The 13,665-nt window shown below is 46.3% G+C and overlaps 1 protein-coding gene across 6 annotated transcripts in view; it reads left to right on the top strand.

Annotated features, from left to right (window-relative positions):
- Positions 1–13,665, top strand: part of GDPD5 (glycerophosphodiester phosphodiesterase domain containing 5) — a 172,615-nt gene that overhangs the window by 153,576 nt on the left and 5,374 nt on the right. For 5 of the 6 annotated variants that reach the window (XM_086739757.1, XM_086739759.1, XM_086739760.1 and 2 more), the window contains 5 exons: positions 1,257–1,475; positions 3,246–3,403; positions 5,346–5,493; positions 8,995–9,077; positions 11,808–11,822. In XM_086739757.1, the coding sequence (XP_086595883.1) occupies positions 1,257–1,475; positions 3,246–3,403; positions 5,346–5,493; positions 8,995–9,077; positions 11,808–11,822 (623 nt within the window). The remainder of the gene's footprint in view (positions 1–1,256; positions 1,476–3,245; positions 3,404–5,345; positions 5,494–8,994; positions 9,078–11,807; positions 11,823–13,665) is intronic. The other variant, XM_086739762.1, reaches the window with a different exon arrangement.

The following is a 13,665-nucleotide window of genomic DNA, read 5'->3' as shown; positions in this document are numbered from 1 at the left end:
AGAGGGTGTCCTGGAGCCATGGCCATGGGATGAAAGCTCATGCCACCTCTTTGAGGTGGAGATGTGTAGATCCGTCTCGTTGGTGGAGTGATCTGAAGTGCAGCTAGACCAAGAGTCCATGAGCCACATTTAGTTCTGTCCTCTACTAAGCTTAGACTTAGTCTAAAAGACACACTGTCTTTCTTCCACCACCTGGAAGAAGGAACCTTAATGCCTGATTGACACCACAAAGAACTTCAGAAGCCCCAGGCAGGGGAACATGATTATTAAAAAAAAAAAAAAAATAGAAAAGACAATGTGTTGTATTATATGCTGTGCCTTTTTCTTTGATTTAGTTTTGGAGACAGTTGTCTTTACAAAGAAAAAGCAAGAAATTAATACTATGAAGTCCAGGGGAGAAGGAATTGCTGTGGGACAGGCTTGACCTATCCTTCAGCGTGCAGTCAAGTTGCAGGTGGCATTTCTTTTTGCCAAGCTGCTCTCTGTCTAGAGGCCATAAGCCTCTTGGAGAGCATTAGCTGTGATCTGGAAGGAGGGCTGCAGCACTCCAGAACACTTATACAAGCTTGAACGTGGCTTGCTGAGGCATTGCTGCAGCGATGCAAGCTCAGATACTGGTTTCATACGCCTGCGTGGAGTTCCTTCACTGCCGTTCTGATCTGAGCTGATCTGGAGGTATGATGGGAATGTCTGTGTATTACAGCTGCGTGCGCTGCAGCACAGAAACTTGGTTGGCCTGCAGATGTGGTAGTGAGAATGCAGGGAAACTGCTGCCTGCCAGATGAGAAGGGCCAGGACAGCATCTGGAAGGCTGCTTTTTGGGATGTACTTTGAAGCAGTTGTTCCTGAATGTCCTTAAGTCAGGAGCCCATCTCTTCCAACAGCCCTTAGCTCCTCTCTGGTAACTTAGTTATATAATAGCTAGTCCTTTTTGGTTTTGGATTCTGATGAATCCTTGGTGGTGATAAATATAGTGTGAGCTTTTAGCTTACTACCTTGGAAAATTGCATTACAGCTCTGCTCTCCTCCTGGAAATGAGGTGACCTGCCCAGCCCACCTTGCTTTCAGTAAGGATCTGTGACCTTTCCTTGGGTAGGAAAACTGAGGCGCAGAGCTTCAGCAAACTGCACGGTGGTCATCAAGAGTAGCTGTCAGCATCCCCCAATGTTGCCAAGGTGGGCTAGAAAGGGGTCTTCACCTGTATTGGAGGAGTCTGGGCTCTGTGGCACTGATGCCAGGGTGTACTTTGCTTTCAGAATGACCCTTTCTGGACAGCCGGGTCTCTCTCAAGGTCTGACTACTTGGAAGCTGCCAACCAGTCTGTCTGCAAGCTGGCAGATATGCTAGAGGTGATCAAGGACAACACATCACTCATCCTTAATTTCCAGGACCTGCCACCAGCTCATCCTTACTACAGCACTTACATCAACATCACTCTGGAAACCATCCTGGCATCGGGAATTCGACAACAGGCTGTGAGTTCTGTGGGACTGGTGGTGTTTCCGAAATTGCCCTCTTTATGGATTCCCCAAATCCTTACATATCTCGTTTGATCCATTTGAACACTTGATTTGAAGTGCTGCTTCATGCTAAGAAGTCATGCTGGGGAGGACTGTGCCTCCAGGCTGGTGGTCCCTTGATAGCATCTTGGGCTATACTCATGGTGGTATAACTAGCAGCTGAAGGAAAGTGATTATTCCCCTCACTCAGCAATTGTGTGTTCAGTGTGGGGCTCACCAGTACAAGACAGATATTGATAAACTGGGGAAAGTCCCGCAGAGGCCACCAAACTGGTCAGGAGGCTGAACGTATGAGGAGGGGCTGAGGGAACTGAGTCTCTTCATCCTGGAAAAGAAAAGACTTTGGAGAGACCTAATAGCAGCTCTCCAGTGCCAGCAAGGAGGTTGTTGAGAAATTGGACGAAAGCTCTTCACTGAGCTGCGTGTCAGGAGGATGGGAGGCAGTGGTCATAAACTGAAACAAGAGAGGTTCCTGCTGGATATGATTTAAACTGGTTTTCCCTGCAAGGGCAGGCAAATCTTGAGAAGGACCTCAGAGAGACTAGGGGATCTTCATCCTTGCATCTTTTCAAGACCTAACCCAACAAAGCCCTGAGCAACCTGGTCTGAAATCAGTGTTGGAGCTGGTTGGTGTTGGAGTAGATATCTCCTGAGGTTCCTTTCCACTGAGCAATTTGATAAGAACCTCAGACATGAGAGAAGAGGTTGAGACCTGGAGGCTGGTTGCAAGCAGAGACGCTGCTCAGAGCCCCTGCCAACCTGGCCTGGAATGTTTCCAGGGATGGGGCATCTACCACCTGGATGCCACACCTGGGCAACCTGGGCCAGTGTTCCACCACCCTCAATGTAAAATAATTCTTTCTAATGTCTGCTTTAAATCTACCTCCCTCTGTTTTGAAACCATTACCCCCTGGTAATGGTTGTCTTGGATACTGGAATGGAGAGCAGGAGAAAAATAGTTGAAATATAGATATGGGGTTGTGAAATATTTCTCACCTAGGTTTTATGGTTCCTTATTGAAAATGGATATGGCTGCATCTGCTGCTCTGATGCTTTGGTAGATGAGCACCACTGAGTTATTAAACATGGGTTAAGGCAGTGCAATGCCCAGTGGTACTGCTGAGGTCACCTGGTTGGGCCCAGCCTCTGCATGGCACGAGGCACGAAACTGCCCAGCTTGGTTCCTGAATCCACATCTGGCCGCTGAGCATGTTAACAGTGATTGACGTTGAAATGCTTTCAAAGCGTGGTGTGAACTTAGGGAAGTCCTTGCCCTGGGTTGGAGTAGATGTGTCCCTGATAAAAGAGGGTAAATAAAGCGAGTCTTAGCCATGGGAGCATGAGAGGCTTCTCATGTGCATCCTGTCTACACTGTAAATTTTAACCTTGCGTCCTTAGTTCTCTCTGTGCCCTGAACTGGGCAGAGAGGAGAGGTTTTCAAGGACACACCATGTCTTGTCTCATGAGCCCTTGGCCTGATCAATTTGTATCTCAACCCTTTTCACCTCTCAGATTTTGTGATTTACAGCCCTCTGGGCTTGCAGGCAATCTTGAAATGCATTTGAATAGAGATGTGGGAGGCTGTAAGTGTCTCCTGGACAATTTGTATGACAAATGAGGCTGTTCAAGATTTTGCTTCTGGCTTGGTGTAAACTGGCTGTCTTGTGTCACCAGCTTTATGGATTGTCTTTGCCAAAGCTGTCCTCTGTCTTGCGCCCTCCGCAGGTGATGTGGCTGCCGGACACGGAGAGGCAGCTGGTCAGACAGATTGCGCCAGGTTTCCAGCAGACTTCTGGCCTCAAGCTGGACGCCGAGCGCATGAGGGAGAAGGGCATCGTGAAGCTCAACCTGCGTTACACCAAGGTCACGAACGAGGATGTCAGGTACAGCCCTCTATTTGGACACTGCGTGATAGCCCATGTACTCCACATCTCTGTGCATCCTTGTGCCTTGCATGCATCCCTGGCCCAGCAGCATCTTTTCTGCTCATCCCAGGCTGCCTTATCTGCACAGAGGTATCATTTCAGATGGACTTGCTCTTGAAAGCTTGAGCTGTGCAAGCTTGTTCCTACCCATCACACAGAATCCAGGCTGTTCCCTGGAGCCCACAGCTGACCCTAAGAACTCTACATCCTAATTCAGTATATGATGATCCTTTCTGAAATACAAATATATGAATTGTCTGATTCTTACTACATTGTCAGCTCTGGAAAAAGTGAAGGCTTTTCACACCAAGTTGCCTCCAAGTGCTGTTTCATCCTCATTAGCAGCTGCCTTTGCTTCTCTTCATCTCCTCCAGAGTTGCTACTGCAGAATTTTGATTAGTCCAAAGTCTGGATATGCTTTCAGAAAATTCTCTTTGCAGAGAATTCACCTGTTTCATTACTGTCCTTTGTCAGCTATTTAGACTGGCCAGGTCTCCTCTTTAATGAGACTGGCACAGCGGTGGGCTTCCTCTCCTGCTTAAGCCTGTATTTGAACCATGCACTGTGTTGGCTCCCAGCTTTGCCCCCTTCTCAGGAAGGGTGGATTGTCTCTAGTAGATTTTTTAGAGCTTGATTCACTCCCCCAAAAGAAAAACTTGAAAATGAAGCAGGTTTGCAGAAGAAAAATATCCTCAAAGGATTTGTCTTCCTATACATTTGAGCTGGGAAGTAGGGAAGAGCTGAGCCCACGGCTGTTTGAGAGTGTGGTCCTATTTAGCGTAATCCAGTGGTCTTTCCATGACTGCCAGCAATTGATCTAGTTGCTTGCCCTTAAAACCAAGACTGTGTTTTATCTGCAGGATAATTCCTGCTTGTTTTTCCCCTATTTGCCTTATTTCATGGAGCGGACCACATGAAAACTCTTTTCTATCCCAGCTCATCAGCCCCAATCTCCCACCTCAGCTGTCTCCAAAATCAGACCTACCACCTAAGTGTTTCTCAAATCCTAAAGGTCTTGAGGTGCCCAGGCAAATGTTGCTGCAGCCCTGTGGCATGAGCCAGAGCAGGCTCAACAAGCCCTGGTATAACACAGTTTCCCCAGTGTCCCCCAAAATCAGCATCTGAATGGAATATTTCTGCCCTTGAGAATCCTTTAGCCTTTGGAGCAGCTTGATCATATTGTGAGCTTTGAGATACCCACGTCTTATACAGTGGCTTTCCACCCCAAAGAGCTTTGCTGATACTGAATTGCAAGAATTAATCTGTGGTCCCCATGCAAGGGAGATTAGTGATGCTTCTGCTTCGCAGATAAGGAAAGAGAGCCATTTATGCAAATTTGTTTGGGTACGGGGAGTCCACGATCAGTGCTTGGTTTGCTACTGACAGCTCCTGTACCCCAGCTTGCAGTTTTAGCTTCTTGGAAAATGACCTCAGGAGACTGCAAGCTGTAACTCTGCGACCGTCCCCAAAACAAGGGCACGGAAGTTGTAGGAATTGATGTTGGAAATGCAGTCTGTCAGTTTTTAATTAAGTAAATTGCCTATGAAGTGTTACAGGCATCTGAGACAAATGTTAATTTTACATCAATACGATGAGGCGGTTGTTGGAAAAACAGGATGTGCCCATCGTTCGTGAGGAAATACTTGAGATGGGCTGTGACCTGGCTCAGATAGCATCCAACAGACGAAGAAAGCTTTCAAGTTCAAACAATTTGATTGCAATACCCTTGGTTTGCTTATGAAGTGAATGTGCCCCTTTAAAAACACTGTTTAATGCAACTCAAACCCAATAAATCCAGCCGCTGTTAGAGTGGTGGCTGATGGCAAGACCTCTCCTCTTGAAGATGAAGATCTGATGTTTGCTGGGGGACTCACATCTCACCCTGTCTTTCTTCTGGCAGGGACTACGCCATGGCCAACCTGAGCGTGAATCTCTACACTGTGAACGAGCCCTGGCTATACTCCATCCTGTGGTGTGCTGGTGTCCAGTCGGTCACCTCCGACAGCTCTCACGTCCTTCGCAAGGTGCCTTTTCCCATCTGGCTAATGGTAAGTGCCATGCCTGGGAAGGCGCTGTGAACCCCTGGAAGGGAGGGGATGCAGTGGAGGGGTGTAGAGGTGGCTGTTGACCACTGCACCTGTATGCTTAGTGGGTTTCTCCAGGAAGGTTTGGTTGGATTCAGTGTGCTGTTGGGCTTGGGTTTCTCCAGGAAGGTTTGGTTGGATTCAATGTGCTGTTGGGCTTAGGTTTCTCCAGGAAGGTTTGGTTGAATTCAATGTGCTATTGCACTTGAGTTTTCTACTTCTGTACGCCTGAGCCCTGACATAGTAATGGATCAATGCTCTCCTTGCACAATCCCTTCCTTCAGATGGCTGCGCCTCTCCCCATACAGGGTTTGGGAGCCTTGGACATTGCTTTGAGTGCCCCCTTTAACCCATATGATTTCTCCATTTTTCTCCAATGGAAAAACACCTTTCCAGACCTGCTGAGCCGCTGTTGTGTTGCAGGAGGAGCAGGCACACAGGTGAACCACCAAACCTGGCTTCTATGTTTCAGGCAGGCTTCAAAACTGGCTTTTTGCCTTTTTTTTTTTTTTAAATACCAAATGAGGACAAGGGGTACCTCTGGCTACCCTATTGCTGGACAAGAAACAACGAGAGACCAAATGTTGGCCCCTTACCCATCATGTTAGCCAGTAAACTCTCTAAAAACTGCCCTAGCACTTTGGTTCTCTGAACCAAACAGAAATATTGATGTTGGAGTGGAGGGAAAACAATGAAACAGTTGCATCAAAATATTCCCAAAGCAAGAGCTCAGCTGTGGTTGTGTGAGCGCATGTGGTGGAGGGGCTGTTTTCTGACGACAGACCCTGTCAGGGGTAGGACAGGAGGCAACTGTTTTACCTCCTGCTCTGACAGATCTGCTTGGGAAAGGGGAGAATAAGATGACTACAAGGAGGATTGGAGGTTAATGAGTTATCTGCATCTCTAGCTGGAGGTAGGACCTCAAGACTGCTGCGTAGATGGATGAACATCTGTGCACAGTATCCTTGGCCTTAGCTTAACCTCCTGCTTGTGTCTGACCACACAAATTCACACTGGTGTGTGCTGAAGCTGGAGAATTGAAAATGGTTTTATAAAGACTGAATCTGTTGAAGAGATTATCATTGTCTGAATTGTGCAGCTGCAAACATCTGTCCTCCACTGCATCTGGCAGGAGCTGTGTGCACATCACTTGCAGATTTTACTCCAAAAGCCTCTGCCAGCAATGAAAATCAGCTGGTACATGGAGCCTTCCTCCAAGGGCTCTCCCAGCTGCTAGATTTCCAACTCTGGTGTGAGTGCACACTCTTATATCATTAGGGGTGTAAAAATCCCTCGATTTCCTGCATATTGAGGTGCCTAGGTCATGTAATTTAACCAGCTTTGCCATCTGAGCTCCCCTCCACTATGTGGGATATGACTCAGGAGCTGGAGCGAAATGATTGTTTCTGCCAGGCTTTGGCTGCCCAGTGCCCTCGGGGGCTTCATTGGGCTTTATCACCAGCTGAACAGTGCAAATCTGTGCTTCTCCCTTCACTCAAGGGCTATTTGCAATTGCAAAAATACATTTAACTTTTGTTTCAGTTAAATAAAATGAAAAAAAAAAAAAAAAGGAAGAAAAACTGACAATTTCCCTCCCCTCTACTCTTGATGAAATGCTGCTGGTAAGGCCATCAGACGTGGCATGGAGGAGGACTTTGAAAAGCCTGAGCTGGGGTTCAGCCCCTAATTTGATGTTCTTAAATCAGAGACTCCTCTCACAATTTTGGGAGTGTCCTTCAGAGCCAGGGTTTGAGTTGCTCTCTGCCCAGTTACACTGAATTGATGAAGGGTTTGATGGGCTGCAGAAGTGAGAATTTCAGGAGTAGGACTCATTTTGGGTAAAGGTTCTTAAAAAAAAACCAAAATAATCTCACTGAAACAGCCAAACAGCCCTGTCTAAAGAAGAGGAACTGCAGGTGAAATATAGCAAACACTTCAGCAGGTCTTGGTGCAGGTGGAGCACCACAACAGGTTGTCTCAGTGCAATAGATGTTTGCTTGATCACCTTGAAATTCCATTTTTGCTGCTTACAAAACCTCGATTTCGTACCAACAGCTTCTAGCTTTGAGTTTTCAGCAGGACTTTAAAATAATATACGCAATACCTATAGTCAGATGCTGATGTTCAGCTGTGTTCATGTCTACATATTGCTTGGGGCATATCATGGGAAACGTAACTTTTGCCCAACAGGCAAACCTGCTGTTTTGGGTCTTCAGTTGTGGAATATCAACATCTGCATAAATGGAAAATTTGTATGTGTAGATTTTCTTCTAAATCAGAAGACACTTGATTTTTCATTCAGAATTCTTAGTTGTGATGACAGTCTCCTGCCAAGAAAATGGGAAACATCAATTTTGTGTCTGTTGGTCTTAACAGATGAAGCAAATGTGACATTGAATGTCACCCTTCTGTAGTTAAGCTGGGAAACACAAGGATTAAATCTCCATCAGAAGCATTGGCTAATTAAAACATCGCCCTGCTAATTCTATGGTACACTTTCACAGGAGAAATTGAGCCACACACAGAGTCACTGAAGAGAAAGACAAGTTGTTCTCTGCTGGGAGACAAGTAGCAGAGCTGATGGCTCCCAACTAGTTTTAACCATGTCACGCTACCATCGCATGAACTCATCTTTATGCATCGTGTTTTCTGTTTCTCTAAGGAAATGTTACTCGTGTGCATTAATGGTGGTGGTTGTGATGGATCTGTTCAGTATGAAATTAACAACCTTTTCCTGGTTGGGACCAGCCCAGGTTTGGGATAGGAGAAATTTGTTGGCATCACTGGTGGCTGTCCTGGGTAGATGCCTTCTGAGCATCGTCAGGAGTTTACTGTTATTGTCACCAGTTTCTTTACTTTCTTTCATTACTATCACTTTACTAGTTCTAATCCTTGCTGGGCAGCACAAAAATCGATATGAAGTAGTGTGCTTCTGTGCTGTGTTCAGATGATGGGTTGAGTTGAGTTTAGCTGGTGTGATGACCATAGCCACTTGGACTGACAATGAAGCCAGAGCTACCGATCCCTTAAAGGACAGAAATTGAGAAGTATATGCTTATAACGTGAAGACTGTGGACAATGTTAGCACTCAAAAGGGACCCTGCATATCTCATATGCAATGTGAATATATTTCTTTGTTTTCCCACAGACTTGGATTTCCAAACAGCACCTTGCCCTCACCTCGAGGTACAACTGAGATAGGAAACTTTCAGCCCATCAAGCTCTGAGAAAATGTCAGCACACGAAAGGATGGAGAGTTTAAATTTTTTCCTGTTTGCAGTTTTTCCTGATAACATTATTTTGGGTGACAGGCTAGTGTTAGAAATGTCATAACCATTGTGATTTATATGCAACACCTGCATCTCTGTGCTTTTCTTTCTGCCCTGGTTGTAACTTTGGCAATGTGTGATCTGTGATTATACAAACCAGAAGATTTAAGGTCTCCTTCTGTGTTTTGTCTTCCAGCCTCCCGACGAGTACCGCCTAATCTGGATCACGTCTGATCTCATTTCATTTATCATAATTGTAGGAGTTTTTATATTCCAGAAGTAAGTAGTGTTGTTACAGGTGGGCTCTCGTGTATTTCTGGCGTGTGTTTTTGTTCAGAGCGTGGGATGGAGATGGGAGAGAGGAGCGCCGTGCTCCTCAGGTGCTTGGATTGCAATAGCAGGGAAGCTGTTTACTAATAATCCCAGAGACTGCAAACAATAATTCCACTGCTGAGATGTGACATTGAATTGGATGTAGTCACTACTTTTTAAGAAGAATGAGAAACCACAAAGTAGTGGCGATAGATGCCTTGCTCTGCTCAAAAATGCATGTGGGAGAGAAACTGTAAATGCTTTAGGGAAATGGATACTGAGAAAGAGATTAAAACACTTGAAAGGAAGAAGAGGAGATATTTTGAGATTTGACCCTTATAGTCTTCAAAAAGAACATATTAAATTTTTTAAAATTTTTAATTTTTTTCTTAAATCTGTTTGTTCCCATTCAGATGAAGAAATAGAAATATTAAGATTTAGCAAATAAATCAGTTGCTTAGTTTGATGCACAGAGAAAAGTGTCTCAGTTTTTCAGAGAAAAGGGAGAGCGAGGATTTGATGAGGGCATGGCAGAAGCCTCTCTGTTAGCCAGAGTCCCTAAAAACAAATGTGGAGCATAAAACCTCGGAGGAGTGCAAGTTAAGACACTGATAAAGCAGGAAAGAGGTAAATCAACTTCCTAATGACAGAGTTGGCCAAACTACCCTCTTCTTAATTATACTGGAGGAAACGACGGTGTCTCCTGATGATGTGCCTTTTCTCCTAGGAGGCATTTTAGCTGTCAAGTGGTGACAGTGTAATAACCCTCTCTGGGAAAAAGCGTGAGCTCAGAGAGATGCGCTCCCTCCAGCGAGAAGCAGCAGCCTTCTCCTGAGAAAATGTGTCATTTTGAAATTGCCTCGCCTCTTCCCCTGGCTGTGTAATCTCATCTGCTTTGGCATGCACAAATGACTGTCCTTGAGACATCAAGGGACCTACACTTTCCTTTCGTCTTGATATCTGAAATGCCTTTGTGTTAGGAGCAGCAATTTAATTTGCTTCAGCCTCGTGAGCTAGTGATTTTGCTGTTGCGTTGTCCCAGTTCATCTGCTTTCCTTCCCCTGGGTGTGTAATTACCCAGGTATTTTTGTCATGTTACTGTAGGCTATTGCTCCTGCCAGCACCTGCTGTGGATTTGACTTCGGACCACATTTGGCCTATTTATAATTGTGTCTGAATTTGCGACTCGTGCAGTCCTACGGTCACAGACGTGTGCCCAGCGAGTCACCAATTCCAGCATGGGATAATGGAGCGAGCAGCAGATTCAAAACTTCCCTCTCAGATTAGATTTCCCAACAGTTAACGAAATCACTGACCAAGATGAGATTAAAATTTTGCTAAGAAGTCTTGTGATCTGAACTGTGGCCGATTAAACCTTTTTCTCCAGAAGGGCACTGTGGATGTGTTGGCTGGATGCTCCCTCCACTCTCTCAAATTCATCAGTCGGTTTAATTATAGATGTCTCTGCTCTTTAGACCCTGCGTTTCTCTGTCAGATACAGAAATGCACAGAGGAGTCTGGAGGCGGGGACTGACCTCTATGAAGAGCAGAATTTGAAGGCCAAGTTGATGAGACACGTACAGTCTTTTGCATCTTCTCCCAAAGTTAGTTTTAGAAGGCTTTCCTGAACCAGACCCAGGAGACCACGACTGAAGAAATCAAACTGATTCAACCTGCTGAATGGGAACTACAGGTCCCAGAGCAGAGTGAAATGATGCATGCTTGGAGAGAGGGAGAAGTTGCAGCTACATGGGACTTTGCAATAACTGGACTCTTCCTCTCTGCACAGATTGAATTTCTTCCAGTTTAGAAGAGGTTGGATAGAGTAGGGCAAGAGGAAGCAGGGTAAGGAAGGAAAGCACGATTGCAGGATTTCTCCTCCAGCCTCAATGTAAGTCTGATGCAGGTGAGAAGAGCTGGAAACTTCTAGCAGCTTTCCCCAGGGTCCATCAGCCTGGAGCACTGACCTCAGCCTCTGGACCTGATGTAGAAAGGCAGTTGCTCACAGAGGTCTGGCCACGTAGCAGTGCCAAATGTCTTCTTTTGGATGTCTGCCTTGGGACAACTCAACCCCTAGTCAGTAGAAGGAAGAAGGAGAAACTAGCACCAGAAGTTGGACTTTCTGCAGCAAAGGGCTTGCTCTCCTTGTGCAGGAGAGACCAATTTCCTTGCCATTCCAGTTTCTCCACCATGTGAAAGAACTGGTAGCAACATTGAGGATACATCAAAACCAAATCACAGAAGAATTGCTCAACTACTACCTGCTGTTGTGATTCAGGTCCGGGAAATGGGGCTTGGTATTTTGCCTTCAGTGTCACGGTTGATTTTATGTTTTGTGGTGTGGTTTTTGTTTTGCTTTTTAAAATTTTCCTCCAAGTCCTTTTTGGGGCGAAACAGAGTTGCTTCCTTCATGCAAGGATGAAGGGGTGGGTGGGAACAGAGCCACCGCTTCGATGTGCTCGTCCTCTCTCCTACGCATGGCTTGTCTCTCCTCCGTAGCCACGGGTAGGGATTGCTCCTGCTGTTCTGCTTCAGCCCTGGTGACAGGATCGTGACAGCCTCTCTGGAGGGGAAATACCAACTGTGATGACTTCTAACTGATCTTTTTTTGCCTCTTTGCCTTGTTTATTTTCTTATTGCTCTGACTGTTGTGCATGTTCCTCCTCTTTCTCTCTGCTGCATTCTGGCATCTCACAGCTATCACATGATCAGGTAATTCTGGTGCTTTCCTCCTCTTTCTCTTTTCATTCAACCTTCCTTTCTCTCTTTCTTTCTCCCTCTCTGCTATGGCTTCACTGCAGATGGACAGGGCAGGACGCAGCTTTTCATGATGCTTTCAAACATCTGGCTTCACAGGGGGACCATAACATTCTGAACGTTGCATAGTCCATGGCCACAAGCATCACGGGAGCCTGATGCTGAAGCTGGCGGATGTTTTGAAGGCAATCTGACCTTCTGTTACAATGATCCAAGTTGCTGCCTTTTAAAATGACCCTATTCAGAGATCCTGCAGCATGTTGTAATGGGGAAATTCCCAGTGGATGTAATGCTTTCTCCGTGGAAATGATCCCACTGCAAAATATCCCCCTTGTTCCTGCATTTACCAGAGGTTTTTGAGACCAACCTCTTCTAAATTTGCTAGTTTGAAAGAAAATAATGTAACCTGTTCAATTATATGAAGTATTGCTTCTGTAGCCTTGGGAATTAATTAATAAAGCTGGAAAGGTTTGGCCCATCAATAGCTGCACTTGGAGGTTGGGATCCTTCAGGAGTCTCTTCCCAGTTACACCACTGTGAAACTGGAAACGCAATGTGAAAATAAATAGCATTGCCCACAGGAAGGGAATGAGCCTGGGGTGCTGGATTAGAAGTGCCATCAATTGGAAACCCAGATTTCTCCCTGTATTGGCTGTTTTCCCACCAGTCATTCTCACGCCCGTGGAGGGAAGCGCTGTCGTTTTCTGCAGTAAAGCCTTCACCGCCTCCGTACTCGGACCGAACTCTTCACGTGTTACCTTCTCCATTCCTTCCACTGTGTGCCATGGGGGTTGTATTTCTGAGGATCTGTGCTTATCTGGCCCTCTCCCTCTGCCCACCCACCCACCGCATTGAGGGTTGGGGTTGGCAAGCATTGCCTGCTCTACAAGGTACCTTGGACTTGTGGCGTTACGTCCTCGCGGCATCTCCCCAGAACAGGACCTGGGGCTGAGCTGAGCCCTTCTGTGGGTGCAAGGAGGTTGGGTGCTTTCCCCTTCTCACCTCCCCCTTTATCCCTGGCTTGTGGGTAAGGAGAAGACAGGTATGGAGGAGTTGGGCAGGGTTTAGGCAAGAGCGGTTGCAAGACGAGGACTCTGATTGCGGCTGGCTTGGCTCTTTGCTTGCTCCATCTTATCACCTCAGTACCAATCAACCCCATTTCCTCCCTGACCTGCCTCTCTCCCATCCCTTTTCCCTGCTATTTAGCATCTCCCCTCCAAACCAAGGGTCCAGTCGTAGCCCTAACATGGTGTATGCTGTCTCTGTGTTGTCCCAGTATTTTTTAGTCTGTTCCCACCCTGTGTCCGTCTGGTCCGCTTTGATGCCAACCTCCCAGAGCAAGACCTACCTGCTGTCTGTCTGGCCTTTTTGCATGCTGCTGTCCTAAACGTGGCCGATCACAAGAGTCCAAGGGGGTAGGAGAGGTGCTATTTTCTATTAAACAAGCTTTCTGGAGACCCAAAGGCTACTGGGCACAGCCAGAGAGCACTTCGTATGGTGTTGGAGTTGCATTGTGATTAAATGTACTGGTGGCCCTTTTAAGAGGGTATTTGAAAGTACCCCTGAAAAATGCGGTCACCCTCTCCTAGCTTGTTCAATCAGAGCCATACAACCCTGTGAGAGGAGTCAACAGCCCCTCGTGCGTATTTAACCACCCTGGGTCTGACCACAGCCACCAGGTGAGGTGGGGAGCAGTGAGCAGTGGTCATTTCTTTTGGCAGGAGGAGAAGAACCTTTGGTTCCTGCACCCCTTTGAGGACGGGTTGTCTATTCCTCAAAATAATGCCCATGCCCTCTG

Source organism: Chlamydotis macqueenii, chromosome 1 (assembly GCF_036417535.1).
Source record: "Chlamydotis macqueenii isolate bChlMac1 chromosome 1, bChlMac1.mat, whole genome shotgun sequence".
NCBI lineage: Eukaryota > Metazoa > Chordata > Aves > Otidiformes > Otididae > Chlamydotis > Chlamydotis macqueenii.
Note: the sequence above shows the minus strand (reverse complement) of the source record. Positions and strands in the feature narration are given on the sequence as shown.